The sequence below is a fragment of the Carassius carassius genome, chromosome 36, assembly GCF_963082965.1.
Source record: "Carassius carassius chromosome 36, fCarCar2.1, whole genome shotgun sequence".
NCBI lineage: Eukaryota > Metazoa > Chordata > Actinopteri > Cypriniformes > Cyprinidae > Carassius > Carassius carassius.
Window position 1 is genome coordinate 11,747,293 of NC_081790.1, and position 13,612 is coordinate 11,760,904.

Sequence of the window (13,612 nt, forward strand, 5' to 3'; positions counted from 1 at the left end):
CAGAGACATGCGCTCAGTCTCATTAGTAATGTAAAACTAGGGTGAGAACTTCCCGTTTTGGAATAGCTGGCATTCCGATGTCAGCTGCGCTCGTTTCATAGGTTGAGTTTGAACAGGGAAGGTTCTGTAGGTCAGGAGGATTTGGTACCTTGCAGCAGGGACATGCCTGTCAGTGGAAAACATGTGCTGAGCGCCGTGCATCCAGTTGAAGAGTATTAGAAGCATGGTGTGTGTGAATCACAGGTCATGTAGAGATAAGAGAGGTCAGACGGTTCACCACATTTGCACGTTACTCAAATAAATCACATCTTTAAACAAGCTTAACTTTCAGACACACCTCACCATAGTCGAGACGTAGTCTCACCCCAGACAGGGCAGAATTATTTCCATGAATCTCAAAATAACCTCTCATTATTAGTTAAGGTCTTAATCATCTCATTATATGCTGACTGTGTGGCAAAAAAAAAAAAGAATTCTTCTCATTTTGGAATAATTGGATGATTCGGTTCATGCTTTATTTTAGGTGACCATTTACAAGATGCCACATGAGTTCGAATAAACTTATAATAGTTCATATTACACATCTATCATTGTTAATTATATTAACACTTCTTATTAATCCATTATTTTTTAAGACAATAGCATATATATATATATATAAATTTCTTAGCACTTTGGGATCAGTTAGTTAAAAGTAATTTTAGAAACTATTTTTTTAAATGTGACTTGCAGGTGTTTAAAATTCAATTTTTTTTTTGGAATGCATATGTTGTTGATCAGACAGTCCAGCTGGAGTCATTTACATCAGTTTCTACTGCTCAAGACCAGGCTCCAAAAACAGAAATAACCAATGTGCCTATGGGAAATATAAACATTTATTCTTCCAGGATTTTGTTCAGCAGATTGTAGGACGAGAAGAGAGGCATTGAAGCATATGATAGGAATATAGGAAAGGATGAGATGAGGAAAGGATTATTTTAGCAAATAAAAAACTGGGAAATTCTAATTTGTTGCGATAGATTTCATTACATTGGATTGTTAAATGGTTCTACATACAATCCATTAAAGGAACATGAAAATAAACATGGGTGTAAGATATTATTGTTCTCATCCATCATTTTGTAAAACAGTCAAATTGATCAAAAAAATTGCTACATGGTTCATAAATCACCTCAAATAAGATGATGAGTGTATATAAAATCTATAGGGAATTTGGACTTAACAACAGACAGTTATTATATTATGTAATTTTGGTTTATTCCACACTACTGGAATGAGGCTTTAGGGAAAAAAGTAAACACTTTCAATTTGATGAAAACATCTTTTATTGCACACACAAAAAAAATTATAATAATAAAACCAAAGAACCATGTAATAATATTGCAATCGTTTAAAATAAGTAAAAATGCTTGTGTATAGATCTGATATAAACAGGAAAATGAGCAGGAAGATGCAGTGATGAGATTGTAGCTGGATGTTGACACTCTCCGACCCTAATTAAAAGCCTCCTTTGTCTAAGATGAAGCGAATAGTAGCCTAGTGCATTAGTCTGACTGATGGGTCTTACCTGTAGTTGTGATATATTACACAGTACATCTCAACACCTGAGTCGGTGAAGTCCAAAACACTGTGTGGGATCTCTTACATGAGAAATGACATAAAAATTCAAAATGATAACCCTGTGCATTTTAGATAACCACACACACGAAAAGGACAGAGGGAGCTGGGGGCTGGTCTGAAGTAACACAATACACCATCCTGCAGCCTTGACATGCTGAGCACATGCCCACGTCTTCCTCTTGGGCGGTTTTCAGTCGCTCCACTATGGGGCGTATTAGGGCTTTAAGGTCTACAGAGGGAGCGGGCAATGTCAACCTTTCGGTTGAACCATGTATTTACTTGAGATGAGAGAGAGTGGGAACTGCGGTGGTTTTGAGAAAATGTGCGTCAATATATCAAAAAGCAAAACACACAAACCACCCACATAAACAAACACACTTTTTGAACATTACATTGCGATTAATTTATGATGAGACGCTTGTGTTCATTTAGACCTTTCTCGTGTGGTAATTTAGCAAAAATATTTACATTTCATTTTATTTTTATAAATTGTATATATAACCGATAATGACAAACAAACGTGTTTAAACGCTAGATTTAGCCTAGCTACGTATTATAAGTACACAATCTGTAAGCGTTTGTTGAATTTTCTACAAATGTTACACTCTACATTTTACTCCCAAATATTTTTTAAAAGCATTTTCTGAACTGCAAAAAGAGATTAGATTTTACTCGTGATGAGAACATGCTGCCCTAATTAAACGGGATGAGGTCTTCAGTTTTATGGGTTAGGACCGTTTAGTGTCACCACCAGCTTTTAAAAAACTGCTGGTAGAAATGACTTTTTGTTCCAAAGACTGGCCCATCACGCAGGCACAGCTTCCCACTGGTTTGTGTTTTAGTACTTCGTCCCTGAAAATATGTAAAAATATTACTAAGTTTATAAACAGGACATTTACAGAGGCCAGAGACGGTACGAGAATAGACGTGCAAACATAGAAAATACAGGCACAGCTGGCTCATTGTTCGCGATGTTGGAAATATTCTAAGAAAATCCTAAACATTCAGTTGGCGTGGAGGATTATATCAATGTAGAAGGAAACTCAATGTCTTCAGAAAAGGCATTTTCTTTTCAACTGACCTCCTATACTGCATAATAAAGTAGTATTTATAAGTGCAGCACTGCTTTGTTTACAGCGGTAACCAAGAAAAACATGGTTTTGCGGCTGTAAGCGCCGCCTACTGGCAGAGCATGAATTTGCATTTTTAGCATATTTTTCACAAAGCTAAACTGCTCATGAATATTTCTTTGGATTGCGATTAATCTTGACTCTAATTTCAAATGGCTACAGATTTTTTTTTTTTTTTTTTTCAATAAGTTGAGCTTGTAATATAGCATACAGACATCTTGTTCACGTAGTCTAGCCTACTGTTTCAATCTTGTCTTTTGCTTAATGAAAAAAAAATCGGCAATTATTTGCTTGTTTAAATATGTATGTATGTATGTATGTATGTATATAGGTATATAGGTATATATATATATATATATATATATATATATATATATATATATATATATATATATATATATATATATATATATATATACATATACATATACATATATATACATACACACACACACACACACACACACACACACACATATATATATATATAAGCTATATGTGTGTGTGTGTGTGTGTGTGAACCGAGATCAGACTTACCAGTTATGGATTTTGGAAAACATTTAAAACAAGAAACGGTCTTTTATGTCTTCCTGCTGTTTTTTCTTTTTTATATAGAAAATGTAACTTAAATGTAGGCTATGCAGTACATTTTTTAAATATATTTTCCAAAATATATTATTGTCACTGAAAAAAAGAAGAAGAAGAAAAGATAGAAGAAAAAGTATGAACTCTTTCAAGTTATTTTACCTTATGAATATATTCTTGAGAATCACACGCCGTAAAAAAAGCAGTTCTACCACCTTTGGAGGCGGGATGTAGTTTTTGTAACCGAGACGCCCATCATTCAAATTGCAAACCAATGAGAAAGAGAGCGAGTACTGGAACTGTAGCGTCTCTCGCTCTCTTTCTGAGACAGCATGGCTCATACACTCTGACCAGCTCAGCTGCCTGGAAGGTTACTGTTGTGGACTATATCTTACCTTTGAATATTGAATACACTGAAACCTTTGTGCGTTTCGTCCAAAAAGATAGCTTTTTTTTCCTAATCCTAATCAGAAGACAGCGCTTCAGGACATCGTCTACATAAATTCAGTATATAAACGTCAAGGTCTGACCATACAAACAGCGCAGGTTTTCATTCACATATTGGAGAATGAGGTGCCAGTGGACATACGCTGTTGTTTTCACTCACTCAAACTAACTACAGTGACCAACCGCGCTGAACATCTAAAGGGATTTGGACTAGGAAGTGAATATTCAAAGGACCTGAAATTTGTCTAATTGTTTTCTTTCCTCGTTGGAAACTAAGTCGATAAATCGCAAGAAAGGATGTGCTTGAGATGAACGCCTTATCAGACTGGACTATTGACAGACAGCGAGCGCATTAACCGGCTTCTCAGTGTTTCTTCTAATAATAATTTACATGTAACTGTCACTCTTTAAAGGACTCTGTCATTCCTTGCACTGCTGTCGTATAGATCGTTTTTCATCTTCTTCTTTTTTTTTACAATAAAAGAAACATAATTTAAAGAGAACATATTCCGCGCGTGGGATATTCAAGGAAAACCTGACGGGTCGCGCGGTTCTTTATCACCGGAACGCTGCATCGAAGGGGGCTGCGACTGAAACTTTCAGAAATGCCGCAGGTGGAGATGTTTTATTTTGTGTTGATCAGCTTGTGGATGTCTGTGTTGGGCCTGGAACCGGCGTCTAAGGTTGTGGCGGATCGCTACGCTGTCTACTGGAACCGAACAAACCCAAGGTAAGTTAGTTACTTGCGCAGTAGATAAAACGCCGCTTCACTTTCTGCCATTTAGAAGCACCACAGTCCGCAGAATTTAATGCGTCTGCGAACTGAACAGGTCCGTCAAGCCTTCAGGATCGTCTGAATAAGTTTCACTGATGATACATACAACAGTCACAACATTGTAAGGGCGAAACTTGTAACAAAATCCGCACAGATACTCGACAGCGCTATTTGACAGTAGGCTAAACTCTATGGCAAGAAACGGCGCAAGGAATTGCGAAAATAAATGGAGCGCGAATCATAATAAAATCTGTAGCCTACGTTGGCTGTCTGTTGTAGGGGTTAACACTAAAACCACACTAACAAGCTAATTAGTTTATTCAGCTTTAGTTTTATATATATATATATATATATATATATATATATATATAATGTTTTTTTTTACGTTAACCTTAACCTTAGCCAGTTTATGAGTGGGATTTCTTTCTGCTTTTGGGAGATTGACAGGCAAGCTCTCTGCTCTTCCAAATTAAAAAGTTATTACCCTGTGCCACTAGCTTGTCCTACACATTCCCCTCTAGAAACATCATTAGAAATAAATATCATGGCTCATTGGTCAGTTGTTCTTTAAAATCCAATTTACCTCTTTGAATGTGATTTTGCTTGTTATCATAATTCTAAAAGGACACAATTTTATCAATTCATATTTCTTTAGAAGCATTTATAAAATGTGTGGCTGAAAATGGGCTAGTAATGGATTTCAACAAAGGGTTCCTAATAAGGTAATATAACCTTTCTGTGCAGTGAAGGGTGTTAATGAAAAATATCATCAGGAGTTGAAAATAGTACTTTTCTGGCTGAATGTGAAATACTTGAATAAGTTGATTTGATGGCTGTTACTAATTTGATTGTGTTAAATGTCAGTGAGCTTTTTGAATAAGCCAGTATTCATAATGTTATATATTATTATTCATGTGAGAAATAATTAGCTTAACAGCTTTTTTTAATATAAGAAAATATACACACACACACATTTATTTATATATATATATATATATATATATATATATATATATATATATATATATATAAATTACATCAGCCTCGCTGTCCCGTTCACTTTGCCGCAAGTCTTAAGTTGCCTGAATGTGCTGTGATTCCAGCTCATCTCCATTCTCAGTTGTCCCTCTTCAGTTGCCATGGGGCTTTCTCTCTGCCCTGCACCCCAGCCCCATGCTGGCTTTACACAATGGGTCAAACCCAGAGAGGCATTTCAGGAGTGGCTGATGCCCAGTTGGGTGCATGCTCATGAGAGAGGGGTCACACGTTCAGTGATAACAGCACAAGGCTGCGGTTAACCATCATCGGACATTATTGAGCTCCGGTTAGGGTGAATCTGAGGGCGAGCCCAGTTTCTATAGTTTGGCAGAAATGCGTTTTTGTGTGATCATGAATATCTGTGTGTGTGTGTGTGTGTGTGTGTGTGTGTGTGTGTATGTGTGTTGGAGACTCCCTGCCTAGGTTTTGTCCGGGCAAAATGAGGCCCCTCTAGCAAATAAATGATTTAGTTTAAATGAGTATCTCTCATTCGCATTCATACACTCACCCATTGGCCTAAATCAAATCTTGCTGTGCTGTATAATGTAGCAGCACTCATTGGCAAGACCTTGGGGCCCCGGAAGTCACTCATAACCCACAAAACAAGTAACCTTCTGATCAGAATGTGTCTGTACATGGATCTCATGTTGGACTTTTTTATTTAGACATTGATTTAGACTATCGGACCCTCTAAAGACCAGTTCTTTGCTAGCTTTTGAAATGCTTGATCGGTTCATTGTGTTGTGCCGCATCTTCCTCTCTTATTGTCGCTCATTAACAAGGCTAAATTACAAACATTAGATACAGCTGTGCAAGAGTCCAACTCAAAGATTTAGATAGCCGTGCCATGAAATATTAAATTAGTCGGAAAGATTGCCTATGTTAGAGCTTTAATTAAAGTTCTTAATAGCTCAGTGGCACTTAGTGACAAACAATAAACATAACTGTTTATTTTTATTTTTTCAAATCATGCAGACAGGCTTATCTCTTAATCGTTATTTTGTAAGCGTAGGAGTTGCACTTTAGTGCGGCAGTGAACATACTGAGTGATTGCTAGTATTTTCACACGAGTGAGTACGGCGGAGTCTATAGAGATTCTTTAGAGGATTTAGTGGGGAATGGCTCCTTTAGTTTTTGGCCTGAGATTTGCAGCGCACCCATTCATATGTAAGCCTCTGTCTTGCTCTACATATGGTGGTCTTACAAGCTTCATTGGGTTTCGGAGGCTCTTTTATTTCTCTCTCCAATGCAGTCCACGCCGTTTGCTATTACAAATTCAATTCAAGTTGGCAGATTTCCTCTGAAGTTTCCCAGCTTATTCTCAGATTAGTCATTTCTTAGTTCGAGACGTGTTCTTTCACAGGCATTACTGGATTGGCTTGAGATAGAGATCGTATTGTTTCATTATCTATCCTGTGGTTCTGAAAAAGTATGTTTGTGTAATCCAGATATGCTATCTACATCGCAAATATATTAATTTGTCAATATTTTTTTCTGCTAGTTCCTGGAATTTTAAACTCAAATAAGTCTTATGTTGAAAATGAAACCTGTTTATTTGTTGTTGATAGGCAGGATCAGTCAGGAATCAGTATTGAATTCCTACCTTAATCTTCTGGCTGTTTGTGTATGTGGTGCCATGGAAGTCGATACCGCTGTCCATCAAAGAGGTCTTTCGAATGGACCTAACAGCTGGGAAGAGGGATTTCAGCCTTCTGACGGAGTCCCGTTTTAATCACTGATAATGCCTCTCAAATCTCTCAATAACAGATGTGGCACTTTTCCTACAGTTTTTGAAGCCTTCTCAGTCAGGTGGTGTAGTGAATAATACACCCGGCCTCTTTAGACTTGGGTTTTTTGTAAAACTTCACACTGAAACGCTTTCTCGGTTGTCTTTCCCTGCTCATTTCTTCACTACAGAAATGGGAAATGTCATGGATCTCCCGTAAAGCCAACTCTTTTTCACCTCTTAACTCTAGCTTGTGCAATATGACCTCAGATTGTTTCTTTTTTGTGCCGGCTCAGTTTTAATCCCCACTTTAAAAACAAAGCCCATGGTTTGTGGTTTGTGACCAGTTGATATTGTGATAGCTGTTTGGTGGTATTGTGTGGGGTTCAGTTTGTATTGTTCTGCATGTTTACCCTTCTTTTCCCTCGCTGGCACTTCTGGCCTCCTGCTGCTCGGTTCCGCTTGGATTTTAAACGGGGAGAAAAAAATCATGTCCAAATATTGACTGGTCTGAAGACCCCAGTCTTCTCCCAGCCCACGTGAAAGGGTGCCATTGTTCATGTCTTAGTGGATCTTTGCCAGAGTTTAAAGTATTTAGACTCTTACACGCAGGAAGTGCATACAACGTGGGCTGTAGAAGGAAATATAGACAGACTAAAGACTGGAAAGAGTTTCAGATGGGAACCGTAGGCCTCTCGGTTTGAGTCCCACAATCACACCCCATCCCGATTAACCCTCCAGGGCCGTTTGGCGGTGTGCTGGCACTCTCAAAAGATTTGGGGTATCGGAAGACTCATTCCGGCAGAGAGAAAGTTCTCCTGCAGGGTAACTAGAACATCCTGCTGTTTGATGACCCCTAACACAACGAGAGGTGCCTGGCCCCCTTCCCTCTTTGCTCAGCTCTCGCGTTCCGCTAATAAACTGTCAAGATTGCATCTCAGCGAGAATTCTGGGAGTGCCTGTTTTTTAAATTAAAGTCAACCGGTTCTCTTTTCATTTTATGAAATCACGCTTGAGTCATCACAGCAATCGCTTGTTCTCTCTGAACTTTAGATGATAACTGATGCATTTCGGGTCTCTATGTTTGCTCGAGGTAAGCTCCTCATACACGGTGAGCTTTTAAACTGTGAGTGGTGAAATGTCTTTGCTGGCGTCTTTGAAGACCTGGCTGAAGGTATTAACAGAGAGCCACTAAAGGGCTTAGGAGGTCATCAGCCCATTGTGTAAAGATACAAAACACTTCCTCTGAACCCCTTCACCCTTCAGTGTCTCCCTCAGAAAGCCACGACCTCAACAACCATTCATATTAATCAGCTTCAGACCTTAATGACCTGATAAAGCTCCTGAAAGGACCCTAAAGTTTACTAAGCCTCCTTGATAAGAATTGAAGGAAAATGTAACATGTGGTAATGACTACTTTGCGCATTCTTTCACTGCAAAAGCGCAGAGCGGTTTGCTCTTTGTGCCCTTCATTACGGCACATTTAATCGCAACGAGAAATAATGAAGGAAGCATTTGTTCGACAGGCTAAGCTAATAAAAATGGACTGACTTGGCAAGAGTTAGCATGAATGAAAAAACAAGAAAGAACAAGTAAACGAGAGAAGAGAGAGGGAGCGAGAGAGAAGGCTTCATAGCTTGAAAAACTTGTCTCACAGATTTGAACTCGGTCTGTAACCTTAAAACTGCTTTCACCTGCACAAATGAGGGACTTTTTGGCTGAAGAATACCTTAAATCTTTCTTTCTTGTCCAGAAAAAGAACCTGCAAATATTATTTGAAGCTGCCTACCATGAAATATTTCTCTTATTCAAGGCATTAAAAATTCTGATGATTAATTTTTATGTGCTGTGGTGAAGGACATACATCTTTTCAAAAAATAATTTGGCTGCATTATTGCGAACATATTGCAATTATGGCTATGGTTGTGCTCCAAAAAAATCAACAGATTGTTAATTAAATATTGAGAAAAACGCAATGTGATGTGTTCAAACCTTTTATGAACGGAAATAAAAGCACAAAACTGCAAACTTTCCAATGATAATGAAGTAAGTAATTGAATAGTTAATTTCTGGATAAACCCAATAATAATGACTAAAAAGACACTTTATTTAGGTTGTTAATTGGTTAAAATTTATTTGGCTGATGTTTTTGAATGTTGCACATTCATCAGTTAATTTTAAGGTATGTGTCTCTTTTTCAAAAAACAAAACAAAAATAACAACAAAAGTCAAAATAAACTTTTTGGGATCTAGATGTTCTCGTGACATTCTTGGTTTGAGATTGCGGAGCATTTTATAGTAGATGATCAGTCTGTGGTAGGTGGTAAAGCTTTTCCTTGTTACAAATTTGAGTACGCGCCGAGCGTTGGGACCCATAAAATATTAAACGCTGTTTGCGATCTCAGAGTCAAAAGTCTGGCCAACAAAGCTTCACACGCAATGTTGAGAAAATGAGGTCAATGTGACCATCATTGGAATCTTGAGGTCAGCGTTTTGCGGTGTATTACTTTTTTGGTATTTTCTTCTCATTTACTTTAAATACTGTCGATTTTACCATGGATTATTAAATAGCACTAAATAATTTTCTCTCTGTTTTAGTCATTTAATGAAACTTTAATGCCATTTGTCATTATCTATGAGTTAGTTGCCTGTCCTTTCTTGACAGTATGACTAGTCTGCTAGTATTTTTCTAGCAGACGTAGGAGTGTACAAGCAGCCATTTTCAATCTTGCTTCCATTTTGTGTTTTGAATGGAACAGCAGCAGATCTGGAAGTAGGTTTCCTTCTTTTGTAGCCCTTTTCAGTCCCCCTTTTTTAGTGCGTTACAACTGATTTCCTTCCAAACTGTGTTTAATTTAGATTTTTCAGTCAATCAATGCAAACATATGAACAGTTTATTGATTCCTATCAGTTTCAACCAAGTACGTCGATCCCATTCCAAGCAAGAAAACTAGTCTTAAAATGTTTGCGTTACTCAACACAACTCGCCACAGACATCATAAACCAGACTCGTGCGACCGTACGCTGGTGCTCTGGCACTAGGATCACTGGTAGGGGGAACATGCTGGCAGACAGTGGAGTCATGGAGGCATACACTCCTCTTTTATGTATCTGCTGTGGCCAGGCCTCAGTTATTCTTGTGCATAATTGATGGAAAAGTTAGAATAGCAGAAGTAATGCGATGAGAGGGTGCAGCGAAGCGGCAAGGCGGACAAGCGCACTGCTGGCAGCCGGGAGTGGGATCGCGTGCGTGGGGCAGCAAACATTGCAGGGGATGAGAGGGCAGCTGGAGTAACAGGTCATCACAAAGAAGCCGGACAAAGTGTCAGCCGCTAGTCAATCAAGCACTTCCTATTCTGTAAGTGACCTTCTGGCTAAACAAACACACAGAAAATACGTGCCAGTCAAACTGGAAGCTGTACGCCCAGTTGGTGTGACCGTAAACATGACTTTTTTGTTATAAATAGTGATGCACTGCTTGTTCATTTGATTTGTAATGCAATCAAAATGGCATTTTCAATATGCATATGGGCGTGTGCCATTGTTTTGAATCCTTTGAACTCTCATGTGAATCAGTGAAACTGCAGGCGTGCTCTCGCTGCTCTTGTGACATGTTGTGTGTCACACCTTGAGCAGTCAGTACAAAGAGGTGCTAATGGGCGAACAGCCCTACTTTGTCTAATAGACAATGAGCCACTAACCAGTATCATCCTGTTTCAAAGCGGCCCTGCGACCATTCAGGGAGTCTGCAGGAAATGAAGGTTTCTTCCCCTCAGGCTTTCTTTGAATCATCGTGAAGCACTAGTTAACTGAAACTAATCATTATTGGTCCTCCCAATTTGATCAATAGGACTGTAAGAACTAACGTAAAGCAAAACACTGAAACTGGAAGTGTCACATTTTATTAGGCTGAATAATTAACATTACATTCCTGCTTCAGTATGTATTGCAGTATACCTCAGGAATAAAGATGCGGTCAGTGATCAAAAAAAAGAAGCTGTCTTTTATTTTACTATGTCAGCTTTGCTGCCTTTTTTGGTTTGCCAACATTTTGAAGCATGAAGCAGGGGGAATAATCCCAAATGTGATTAAAAACATGAGTAAATGCACAGATAAATCTTTTCTTTTTAGGATTAGGATGGGAGCTTTTGTTGGTTTAGAGCTGTTGTGCTATTTATTATGAATTTGAATAGCTGCTTTAAAGGCTACATATATAAAGATTTACTGTAATTTAAATGATACTTATGAATATTTTCTTATTTGTATTTGTTAACATTTAAATGTGATTTAAAACACCTTGTTTTTTATATTTCATATATTTATACACACACACACACACACACACACACACACACACACACACACACACACACACACACACACACACACACACACACATTATGTTTTGTTTTAAAAGTTGCTTATAATTCTCTTCTGTCTAAATATCCTAAATTCTATACCTATATGTTTGTTTCCCAACAGAAAGTGTTCAAAATTATTTCTCATGTTATACAAAAAAAAAAAAGTATGTTGCACCGTAAATTCATCGAGTAAATTAATAACCGTGCATGCACAGGCTTCATTAGAAATCTTATCCAAAAAACAATAAATTTGTCAGGAGGAATTTGGTGCAACCACAAGACATGAACAGAAATACGATCCCATTGTAACTCAAAGGAAACCATCTGTCTTGGACATAAATGTTATTGCGATGCCATAAAGGCTTCCGATGGAAACATAAGCACTAAATGTGCTCAGGAAACAAATAAACCATTTTTATGGCTGTACCTACGGCCCTCTGGGCATTTCTGCTTCCCTGAAAAGACACAAAGAAAATCCTTCAAATCATCACCTTCTAATGTTCTCAAACCTGCACGCACTAATTTGCAGCAATTTACTTTTTTAATATTAACAGAATTAAATTAATCACTCATTTTAAATGCAATGTTATGAGAGATTTATATATTGATATATAATAAATATATTTTTTAAATATAGATTTGATGTAATTTTTTGATAAAGGATTTATGTGTCAAGTGTTTAATGAAAGAGGGATCAAATTTATGATACTTTGATTCCAGGCTTTCATGAACAGATTAATATTTTATTATTAAAAAGATTTTTCTACTTTTTTTTTTAAATTAACAGAATATTCTTCGCTAAGGATATGAACGTTTAAAGTCAGAAAGACTTTCTTGTTTTGTGTTTCGTCAGCCAGATGAGTATTTGATTTGGGGGGGGGGAAGTCTTAGTGTCTTGTGAATATTGGTGTGGATGTGATGTGGATGGATGTGGGATGGATGTGGGAGATCAGTTGTTCAGGTCTAGACACGCAATACACATGGGATGCTCAAGTGCTACTGCTATTGCCAGCCACAGATTTTCCCTATAGCATGTTTCTGAAAGCAATTTTTTAAATTCCCATAAATATAATTTACTTATTTTATATAAATTCTATAATAACATACACAGCAATTATCTTTTGACATGTATCCTTTTTAAATGTTTTAAACCAAAAAGGTTTAATATTTTTCTTAAATAATGTCGGTTTTTATTTATTTAGATAAAAATAAATGTATTTTATTTCTTTTATTTATTTAATTCTCAATCATGATTTACAGCACACTACTACGAGTATGTTGTAATGTGGCTGTTTACTATTGAAAACTGGGGCATGGAACAAAGCAATAGAGGGGAGTGGTTACCAGAACCCACCAATTGAATCATCAGCAGGGGCTCTGCAGATCTGGGGAAACCAATAAGGTTTTGATGGGTTGAGTATCTTCAGGCAGATTAGCGTAGTAGAGGCCTGAATGCAGAACATATTCATTCTTATTAGCCTCAAGTTCACTTCAGGTTCAGGTGATTTGCATAGTAAGTTCCATTAAAGATCGATCACCCTTAAAAGCATGCCACTTTATTTCATAAGTGGAGAGAAAGACCACTACCATCGAATTTACAACGTTTAATAGTTGGGCTAGCACTGGACTCTGCCATCAGAGAGTGATTCGTAAGTTATGTTCTCATATTAGCCTTCATATAATTCATACGCACTTCGGGACACCTAAAGTTTGCTCCGGCGTGAAAGTGAGAAGGTTAGTGGATGCACAGGCCCCCTCATAGTCGCTCCCTTCTCCCCTCTCTTTCTCCGTCGCCAGTTGTCTGCCACATTCACGGACTCTGTCTTAAGGGCTGATATCAGATACGGTGGGGATGAAATGGCTTACGCTGGGCTGTAGCCCAGGCTCAACCGAGTTCTCACCCCTTTTTATTGTCCGTCTTAACTCTGAT

General features: G+C 37.8%; 1 protein-coding gene across 1 annotated transcript in view; it reads left to right on the forward strand.

Annotated features, from left to right (window-relative positions):
• The first annotated feature begins 3,646 nt into the window (after positions 1-3,646).
• Positions 3,647-13,612, forward strand: part of efna5a (ephrin-A5a) — a 55,716-nt gene continuing 45,750 nt past the window's right edge. The window contains exon 1 of the mRNA XM_059526263.1: positions 3,647-4,512. Coding sequence (XP_059382246.1) covers positions 4,388-4,512 — 125 coding nt within the window. The 5' untranslated portion in view covers positions 3,647-4,387. The remainder of the gene's footprint in view (positions 4,513-13,612) is intronic.